The 11,237-nt window shown below is 36.2% G+C and overlaps 1 protein-coding gene across 1 annotated transcript in view; it reads right to left on the reverse strand.

Moving 5' to 3' along the window:
- Positions 1 to 11,237, reverse strand: part of VPS13B (vacuolar protein sorting 13 homolog B) — a 1,115,876-nt gene that overhangs the window by 1,008,805 nt on the left and 95,834 nt on the right. Inside the window, exon 6 of the mRNA XM_007934836.2 lies at positions 9,042 to 9,216. Within this exon, the coding sequence (XP_007933027.1) occupies positions 9,042 to 9,216 (175 nt within the window). The remainder of the gene's footprint in view (positions 1 to 9,041; positions 9,217 to 11,237) is intronic.

Here is an 11,237-nt window from a genome sequence, read left to right on the forward strand (position 1 = left end):
AAAAAAAAAAAAAAAAAAGCCATAGTCATAAAAGGAAAATTTAGAATTACATTTCATCAAAATTTAAAACTTCTGTTCAGGAGACATGTATTAAAAACTCCGTAGGCAAGTCACAGACTGGCAGAAAACATATGAACAATTGTTTTGGTTACTTTATGCTGATCTAACAGAAATATACAAATGGGATAGCTTTAACAAACAAGAGTTTATTCTTAAAGCTTTAGGAGGCTACAAGTCCAAGTTCAAATGCCAGGCCCTAGGAACTGGGTGAAATCCCCTCAAACTTGGGGTTCAGCTCTGCCTCCTGCTCCCAGCCCACAGAAGATGGAGGCTTTTCTTCACCAGGGCAGCTACTGGTTGCTGAGGCTGACAAACTCAAAGTCGACAAGTAAAAAGGCACAGTCCCAATATTACCAAACCACATGGCAGCCCATGGATTCAAGTCCAGAAAAGGTCCCAAGATCAGCAGAGCAACATGGCAGGCTGCTGAATAACGACTCGGCTACATGTAGGGTTCAAGCATGCCATAAGCTAGAGACCTTCCTCAAAGTTGCTTCTTATATACTGCAAGCAGACCACATCTGTAAAGCAGCTACTCAGCTACTCCAGTAGATTCCATCATGGTACTGATTGCCAGTCTCACCATGGGGAATAACTACATCCAACTGCCCAGCCACTCAACCAGGCCCCACCAAGTTGACAAACAACCTTAACTAACACAATAATCAATGTAATCTACCACATAAATAAAACAAAGGAAAAGAACCATATGATCACATCATTTGACACAGAAAGGGCATCTGACAAAATTCAACACCCATTCCTTATAAAAACACTCAACTAAATAGTAACACAAGGGAAATTCCTCAACATAATTAAGGGCATATATACAAAACCAATGGCCAAACATATAAAAGGACTAAAATTCAGAATGTAAAAAGAAATCCAATAACTTAATTATCGGGGGGGAGAAATTTTTTGAATGGGCAAATATTTAACATATAATGCGCCATACCAAATGAAAAAGTTCAAAATAATTATTCATCAGAGACGTTATGATATTACAACACAATGATATACCAAAACACATTATCAGAATACCAAAAAAAAAAAAAACCAAACTCACTGCCGTGGAGTCAGATCCGACTCATAGCAACCCCTCCTTGGATTTCCGAGGCAGTATCACTACAGAAGTAGATTGCCCAGTCTTCCTTCCGAAGAGTGGCTGGTGGATTTGAACCACCAGCTTTCTGGTTAGCAGTCAAATGTCTTAGGCACTACACCACCAGAGTGGCATAAAAAAAACATTGACAATACCAAATATTGGCAAGAATGTAGGGCAACTGGTACCTCAAATGTTACTGATGAGAATGTGAAACAGGACAAACACATTGATTAAGAAGTCTGGTAGTTCTTTTAAAAAGTCTATTCTTAAATATTTACTCAAAGAAAGAAAATCACAAAATACTTGTAGAAGTATTTTGTAGAAGTATTGTATCTTTATTATGATAGCCAAAACCTTGAAAGAGTTCAAGTGTCCATCAACTAAATAAACTGCAGCACATTAATACGATGCAACACTACCTCATAATAAAAAGGAACAAACTACTAATATATGCAGGAATATAGATTAATCCCAAAATTATTATGCGTAATGAAAGAGGAGTTTCATTGGAGAGTACGTACGGTATGATTTAATCCCAAAATTATTATGCGTAATGAAAGAGGAGTTTCATTGGAGAGTATGTACGGTATGATTCCACTTATATGAAATTCTAGAGTTAGCAAAACTAATCTATGTTTTATAAAAAATTCAGAAGAGTATTTCCCGAGTAGAGTGGACCAGTATTAGTCTCAAAGGAGAGAGATTAAAAGCATTATCCTTTCAAATTGGTACTAGACAAGGATGCCCTTTATCACCACACCAATTCACTATTGTATTGCAAGTCATACCCAGAGCACTAAGTCAAGAAAGAAAAATGAAAGGCTTTCAAATTAGCAAAGAAGCAGTAAAACTGTATCTATTTGTAGATGATATGATCTTATATATAGAAAATTCCAAAGACTCAGTAAGAAAATTACTGGAACTAATTGAATGTTTTCAGGAAAACAGCAGGGTACAATATCAGCATACAAAAATCAGTCAAATTCCTTTACACTCACAAAGATAACTCTAAAAAGGAAATAAAGAAAATAAGGCCATTTACAGTAACCATCCAAAAGATAAAGTATTTAGGAATAAATCTAACCAGAGACACAAGACACCTATACAAAGAAAACTACAAAACACTACTACAAGAATCCAAGAGAGAATGACAAAAAATGGAAGAATATACCATGCTCATGGATAGGAGAGCTTAGACTCACGAAAACGTCCATACTACCCAAAGCAATCTACAAATAAAATGAAATCCTGATCCAGATTCCATCATCATTCTTTAAAGAGATGGAAAACTAATCACCAGCTTTATATGGAAAGGAAAAAGATCCTGAATAAATGAAGTAGTACTAAAGAAGAACAAAGCAGAAGGCCTCAAAATGCCCAGTCTGAAAATAAGGTCATCAAAACAGCGTGGTACAATGAAACAGAATTGAGATCCCAGAAGTAAATATTTCCACCTATGGATAACTGATCTTTGACAAAGGGCCAAAACTCATTAAATTGGGGGGGGAGGCAGTCTTTAACAACTGGTGCTGGGAAAACTGGATCTCCATTTGCACAAAAATGAAACAGGACCTTTATCTCACACCATATACAAAAACAATCTCAAGATAGATCAAAAAACTAAATGTAAAACTTAAAACTACAAAGATCATCAAAGAAAAAATAGGGATAATCTTCAGAGCCCCAATACATGGCATAAATACACTATCAAACACAACAAAAAACACACAAACATCAGAAGACAAAATAGATGACTAGAATCTACTTAAAATCAATCACCCATGCACATAAAAGATTTCACCAAAAGAGTAAGAAGAGAATCCACAGATTGGAAAAAAAATTTTTCCCATATTGGACAAGGGCCTAATATCTAACCTTATAGAAAACTTCAACACCTCAACAACATAAAGACAAATAATCCAATTAAAAAATGGGCAGAAGACATAAACAGACATGTCACCAAAAAAGATTCAGGCAGCTTAACAAACACATGAAGAAATACTCATGACTGTTAGCTATTACAGAGATGCAAATCAAAACAACGAGATATCATCTCACACCAGTATAGATACCAAAGTTCAAAAAATAGAAAGCAACAAATGCTGGTGAGGGTGTGAACAGACTGGAACTCTCATACACTACTGATGGAACTGTAACATTGTACATCCACCATAGAAAATGGTATGGTGCTTTCATAAAAAGCTGGAGATACAAATATGATATGATCCAGCAATTCCACTCCTAGGTATGCATCCCAGAGAAGTAAGAGCCATGACATGAACTGATATATGAATATCCATGTTCATCACAGCACTCTTCACTATAGCAAAAAGATGTAAACAACATAAATGCCCATCAACAGATAAAAAATAAACAAACTATGGTAAATACATACAATGGAATACTACACAACATTAAAGAACAATGATGAATCTGCAAAACATAACATGGATGTACCTAGAGGACATTATGCTGAGTAAAATTAGTCAATCACAAAAGAACAAATATTGTTTGAGATCACTACTGTTAAAAGTCAAGAAAAGGCTTACAAACAGAAAGAAAGATTTTTTGAAGATCACCAGGGGTGGGAGCGGAAAGGAGGGTAAACCACAACTAGAAGGTAGACACATATTAACCTAAGTGCAGAGATCTGTTTTAGAGATTACTTGTTAAATTTAAATGTGTGAAATTTATATATTTATTTTAAGTTGCTTCAAAATGATTCTATCAAAATACCATGTATGCCATACTTGCTGGCAAATAACAGATGTCTAAAAAGTGTTTTTGAATTATTAAAAAATAGTTTTTTTAACCTCAGTAACACTGTCTCTCTCTGTATCTATACATACATGATATATATATATAATGATATATGTATACATATATGTATACACATATATGTATCTATATACATATACACATATATTCTAGTTAATGATATGCATTAATAAGTATGTTATATTAACAAAAAAATATAAACTCTAGTTAATTATACACAGCTAAAATCAAGGGGTGATGTGTACTCATGTTGGTAAATTATTTTCAAAGGTATTAGATAAACTAGTTGTAGTAAGGAATAGAAACAGAGATGCTAGATGGACTGACATGTGATCAAATGAATGTAATAAAACATTAATTGTAGGATACAGATGTACCACTGTATAAAACTCTTAAACTTTTCCATATATTTGAAATATTTTATACTAGCATGTTGGAGAAAATTAATTGAACACTTTCTATGTGCTATATTTTCTTCTAGGTGTCAGACATTGTCCTATCTCAGGAGGCTATCATCTGAAAAGAATCCACTATCTAGTATGAAATGTTGTTTTTGTTATGTGCTGTCGACTCAGAACAGACTCATAGCGACCTCTCCTTGGATTTCCAAGGTGCTATCATTACAGAACTAGATTGCCCAACCTTCCTTCCAAGGAGTGGCTGGTGGGTTTGAACCATCAGCCTTCTGGTTAGTAGTCAAATGTCTTAGGCACTATGCCACCAGAGCTCACATTCTATATTATAGATATTTAATGTTTCATTTATCTATTCATCAACTGATGAACATTTGTGTTGTTTCCACTTTCTCATTATTATGAACAACACTGCCTAAAAAGTGTACAAATTTTTATGTGGACATGCCATTGATTCTCGTGGGTATATACTTAGGAGTGGAATTCCTGGGTTGTATGGTAACTCTACTTTAAAATTTTTGAGTAAATGCCAGATGGTTCTAAACCAGCTGACACCATCAGTGTATGAGTTTCCAATTTCTCCACATCCTTATCAGCGCTTGTTATTATGCTTGCTTTTTCTCATAACATGCTTAGTGGGTATGAAGTGGTATCTGATTTTGATTTTGATTTTCACTTCCCTAATTATTACTAAGGAGCTCTGAGTGGCCTAGCACCTAAGCCATCTGACTGCTAACCAGAAGGCTGGCAGTTCAAACCCACCAGCCACTTCTTGGAAGGAAGACTGGGCAATCTACTTCCTTGGAAAAGCAAGGAGGAGCTGCTATGACTCGGATTCGACTTGGGCAGTGAGTTTGGTTTTCCTTTAATTATTACTAATCTTGGGCAGGCAGTAAGCCAGCCCTGGTACCAGCGGAGGGTGGGTGTTTGCATGGTGCATGAAGCCAGAGCCACCCCCCGGGCCATGGGCCGCAGTAAGCCAGCCCTGGGACTGGTGGAGGCCACATGTTTCTGTGGTGCACGGAGCTGGAGCCGCCCCCTAGGCCGCAGACCAGTAAGCCAGCCCTGCGACCAACGGAAGGTGGATGTCTGCCCCAGGGCAGGCTGGGTAAACAGCAGGGCAGGGGAGACCAGGAAATAAGCAGAGCAGTGTAGAACAACTAGGGTAGGACAAACCTGTCTGTCAGTTTGTCCTACTGTGATGGCTTGAGTGTTGCTATGAGCCTGGAGGCTATGCCACCGGTGTTTCAAATGCAAGCAGGGTTTACTCATGGTGGGTAGGTTTCAAGGGATCCTCTAGACTAATGCAGACTCAGAAGAAAGAGGAGGCCATTCTCAAAGAACTGGCCGGTGAAAACCTTATGAATAGCAGTGAAACACTGTGCAATAAATATACTGTCAGAAGGTGAGCCTCTCAGGTCTGAAGGTACTCAAACTATGACTGGAGAAGAGCTTCCTACTCAGAATAGAGCCAACCATAATGAGGTGCATAGAGGAAAGCTTTCGGAACCCCATCTGCTGATATGGCACATCTCAAGATGAGAAGAAACAGCTGCAAACATCCATTAATAATTGGAAAGTGGAATGAACAAAGAATGAATCTAGGAAAATTGGAAATTGTCAAAAATGAATGAAATACATAAAGGTCGATATTCTAGGTATTAGTGAATCAGACAACTACATGATCTACTATGCCAAGAATGACAAATTGAAGAGGAATGGCACAGCATTCATCATCACAAAGACTGTTTCAAGATCTGTCCTGAAATACAATGCTGTTAGTTACAGGATAATATCAATATGCCTACAAGGAAGACCAGTTAATACTACGATTATTCAAATTTACATACCAACCACCAAAACCAAAGATGAAGAAACTGAAGATTTCTACAAACTTCTGCAGTCTGAAATTGACCAAACATGCAACCAAAATGTGTCAATTATCACTGATGACTGGAATGCAAAAGATGGAAAAAAAGAAGAATCACCACAGGTTGGAAAATATAGCCGTGGTGATGGAAATGTTACTGGAGATCACATGATAGAATTCTGCAACACCAATGACTTAATCATTGCAAATACCTTTTTTTCAACAACACAAACGGAAGCTTTGAGCCTCCGTGGTAGACTTCACCAAACTGAGTACAAAGGAATCATATTGACTACATCTGTGGCAAGAGACAATGGAGAAGCTCCTTATCTTCAGCCTAAACAAGGCCAGGAGCTGACTGTGGAACAGACCATCAATTGCTCATATACAAGCTCAAGCTAAAGCTGAAGAAAATTAGAAGAACTCTACAAGAGCCAAAACAGGACCTTGATTATATCCCTCCTGAATTTAGAGACCATCTAAAGAACAGATTTAATACACTGAACACCAGTGAACAAAAACCAGAAGGAATTGCGGGATGACATCAAGAACATCTTCCATGAAGAAAACAAGAGGTCAATAAAAAGACAGGAAAGGAAGAAAAGACCAAAATGGATGTTAGAAGAGACTGTGAAACTTGTCCTTGAATGGAGAATAGCTAAAACAAATAGAAGAAATGACAAGACAAAAGAGCTGAACAGAAGATTTCAAAGAGCAGCTCAAGAAGACAAAGTCAATTATTATAATGAAATGTGCAAAGACCTGGAATTGGAAAATCAGAAGGGAAGAACATGCTCAGCATTTCTCAAGTTGAGAGAAGAGAAGAAAAAATTTAAGCCTCGAATTACAATATTGAAAGATTCCATGGGCAATATGTTGAATGATGCAGGAAACATCAAAAGTAGATGGAAGGAATACACAGAGTCACTATACCAAAAAGAAGTGATAGATGACCATCCATTTCAGGAGATGGCATATAATCAAGAACCAATAGTATTGAAGGCAGAAGTCAAAGCTGCACTGAAGGAAATGGCGAAAAAGAAGGCTCCAGGAACTGACGGAATACCCACTGAGATGTTTCAACAAACGGATGCTGCGCTGGAGGCACTAATTCATTTATGCCAAGAGATCTGGAAGACAGCTACCTGGCCAAGTGACTGGAAGAGATCTATATGTGTACCCATTCCAAAGAAAGGTGATCCCAAAGAATGTGGAAATTATCAAACAAAACCATTAATATCACATGCAAGTAAAATCTTCCTGAAGATAATTCAAAAGACAGTTGCAGCAGCATATAGACAAAAAACTTCCAGAAATGAAAGCTGGACTCAGAAGGAGATGTGGTATGAAGGATATCATAGCTAATGTCAGATGGAATTTGGCTCAAAGCAAAGAACACCAGAAAGATGTTTACTTGTGTTTTATTGACTACACAAAGGCATTCAATTGTATGGATCGTAACAAATTGTGGATAACATTGAGAAGAATGGGAATTCTAGAACACTTAATTGTACTCATGAGGAACGTGTACATACACCAAGAGGCTGTCGTTCAAACAGAACAAGGGGATACTGCATGGTTTAAAATCAGGAAGGGAGTGTGTCAGGGTTGTATCCTTTTACCATACATTTTCAATCTGTATGCTGAGCAAATAATCCAAGAAGGTAGACTAAATAAAGAAGAACTCTCAACTAAGGTGCAGCATCAGGATTGGAGGAAGGCTCATTAACAATCTGAGATATGCACACAACACAACCTTGCTTGCTGAAAGTGAGGATAACTTGTAGCACTTACTGATGAAAATTCAAAACTGCTGTCTGCAGTACAGATAGCCTCAATATCAAGAAAACAAAAATCCTCACAACTGGACCAATAATCAACATCGCAAAGTGGAGAAAAGACTGAAGTTGTCAAAGACTTCACATTGCTTGGTTCCACAATCAACACCAATGGAAGTAGCAGTAAGACATCAAAAGACGTATTGCATTGGGCAAATCTGTTGCAAAAGACCTCTTTCAAGTGCTGAAGAGCAAAGATATTTCCTTGAAGACTAAGATGCACCTGACCCAAGCCATGGTGTTTCCAATCGCCTCATATGCATGTGAGAGTTGGACAATGAATAAAGAAGACTGAGGAAGAGCTGATGCTTTTGAGTTGTGGTGCTGGCGAAGAATGTTGAAAGCACCATGGACTGCTAAAAGAACTAACAAGTCTGAACTGGAGAAAGTAAAGCCAGAATGCTCCTTGGAAGTGAGAATGACCAGACTTCGTCTCACCTTTCTTCCTGTTTCAGAAGGGACCATTCTCTGGACAAGGATGTCATGCCTGGTAAAGTGGAAGGTCAGCGAAAGAGGGAAAGGCCTTCAGCAAGACGGGTTGACACGGTGGCTGCAGAGATGGGCTCAGGTATAGTAGGGATCATGAGGCTGGTACAGGACCAGGGAGTATTTTGTTCTGTTGTACTTAAGTTCGCTATGAGTCAGAGACAACTCGACAGCACATAACAACAATAAAAACAACATCATTACTTGTCACTAATATGTCAAAGGAAATCTTGAAGTCAGACAAACTTAAATATTGTACAATGTACATTCTAAACACATACCTACTAGAAATATTGAAGTAAATTTTTAGTATATACGGGGAAAAAAAAGAATAGTATGTAGTGTGGAGAAAAGAAAAGAAGTAGGATCAAACAACAAAATTACAATCATTCTATCATATTAGTGCACTGCAAAACTAAATCTAAAGTTATAAAGTTTCCACTGGTAAAAACACTTTTTGAGTTGTAGAATAACCTTCCTGTTATAGTTACCTGTGATGTTTCCTAGCATATCTTCATTGTGACAGGTCAGTTCCTCCACTTCTCCATCTTTAAAATTGCCTATTTCTCCATAGTAAAGAGCAATCCCAAGTTGCATAATACGGATAAACATAGGCAGTTGTTGATCAGTGATAGAAAGTTTCAAACTCTCAACTAAGGTGTGAATCTATATTTTGAAAACAAAAACATCTTCAAAAGCATGTTTAAAGGTAAGCTTTTAACATAAGCAGAATATTTTTGAATTATTTAATGATATATCATAAGGGAAATACAAATGTCTCAAACAACTCTAATATGCAAATGAAAATATGCTCTTAATCTTAGAAATTAAACAAATTTTCCTATGATGATAAACAAATTTTACATAGAAACAATATTAACCCATATGATATGGATGTTTTTGATAGATCCAAATTACAGTACTAAAAAAAGACAGGTCTGTCAAAACCAAAAATATTAAGTTTCATGACATCATTTTAGTAAAATTTTAATTGTCCTTTCCAACTTTATTAACTAAAAAAGAACACATATATATCCTAAAAGCATATATTAAGTGGTGAAAATACTAACATTATGACTACAAAAGTAGGGAAATAAAAAAAAATTTGTATTGTCAAATATAGAGAACCAGCTGAAATATATATCCAAGAAAGTTTTCACATAAATCAAGAAAGTTAAACATGACAAATTTATAACATCAATCAATTATATGAAAGAACTAAGATTAATTACTACCAAATGGGATATATAGCAGACAAGCAAAGTTCTCCTTAAGGAAAGAGGCAGCAACAGAATATAAACATAGCTACAGTGTAATGGCTTCCTGCTGTTACGTAAACATAGAATAAAACCAATTAGGCCATAAAGACAAACCTCTTGGAAGGTTTATTTTGACTAACTGATATTTGAGTGTCTATGAAACATAAAATTGAAATAATGGTATTCATCCTATTTTCAGCATAGAAATCACAAAAATTGTATTGGAGGTGGGAAGAAAGTTCTATATAGGGCAGAAAGACAAAATCATAAAGTATTATAGTTCAAATATGAGTACAGATTTCTTAAAACTATACACTAAATAAACCTAAAGAAGTAAAAAATATGAAGGGGAGAGGACAGGGAAGGCATGCATAGTGCAAGCCTGCCAAGCTCTTGTTAGAGTTTTATTTGCCACATCCTTTTAAATACTGTAATTGCACCAGTAAAGCAATCTTGGTAGAATCAATGACAAAGAATCTATCATTAATGTATTTTTTGAAGAAAAAAAAGTCTTCAAAATTGGTAAGATTAATCCCCACAGAAAAATTAAGAAAGACCATGAACAGATATTTCAAAGAACAAACAAATGGCCAGTGAAACATATTTTTAAAAATCTAAGGATAGCAGGAATGTGATAATATAGGTATCCCCTTAATAGTCATGAGAGTATATACTGCCTAAAACAGCTTGGGAAATAATTTTGAATACAAATGGCAAGCTTTAAAAAAGTTTTAACATTTTAGTAATGTATTTACAATTATAGAAATCCTTCCTAAGGAATTAATCAGAAATGTGATCAAATATTTATACATACATTCTTTTCCTCTGAAAAACTGTAAACAACATAAATTTCAAAAGTACAGAAAATGTTCGATAATTTATATACACATACATTGCACAGATGTCACAATCCCTAGGACACAATGGTTTCCCACAAAAGATGGAAAATGTATTAAAAGCCTACCTAAAATATTAATTAATTAATTAAAAAGCCACTTAAGCAAACATACATGAGAGACTTTAAAAAATAATTAGGATAAAAAAAAAATAGGGTATCTGAGACAATTTGGGAAATACCCTGCCTTTGCGGTGATCAATGAGGTGAAACATGTCCATTTAATAATATATATTTCTTAGGACTAGGAGCTGGAAAAGTTAATTGGTCTAACCCACAACAGCAAATCTTATAGCATAATACTAACAATAAAAAACTCAATAAATTGATTTCAGTTGAGCAAAATGGATCTATCTGGTGATTACAAGAGACTACAAGTCAACAAGGGAACTCTGGCAGCATAGTGCCTAAGGCACTTGACTGCTAACCAGAAGGCAAGCAGTTCAAACCCACCAGCCACTCCTTGGAAGGAAGGTTGGGCAATCTACTTCCATAGTGATACTGCCTCGGAAACCCAAGGAGGGGTCGCTATG

The sequence above is a fragment of the Orycteropus afer genome, unplaced genomic scaffold (genome assembly GCF_000298275.1).
Source record: "Orycteropus afer afer isolate SDZICR_OR568_19922 unplaced genomic scaffold, OryAfe1.0 scaffold00021, whole genome shotgun sequence".
Classification (NCBI taxonomy): domain Eukaryota; kingdom Metazoa; phylum Chordata; class Mammalia; order Tubulidentata; family Orycteropodidae; genus Orycteropus; species Orycteropus afer.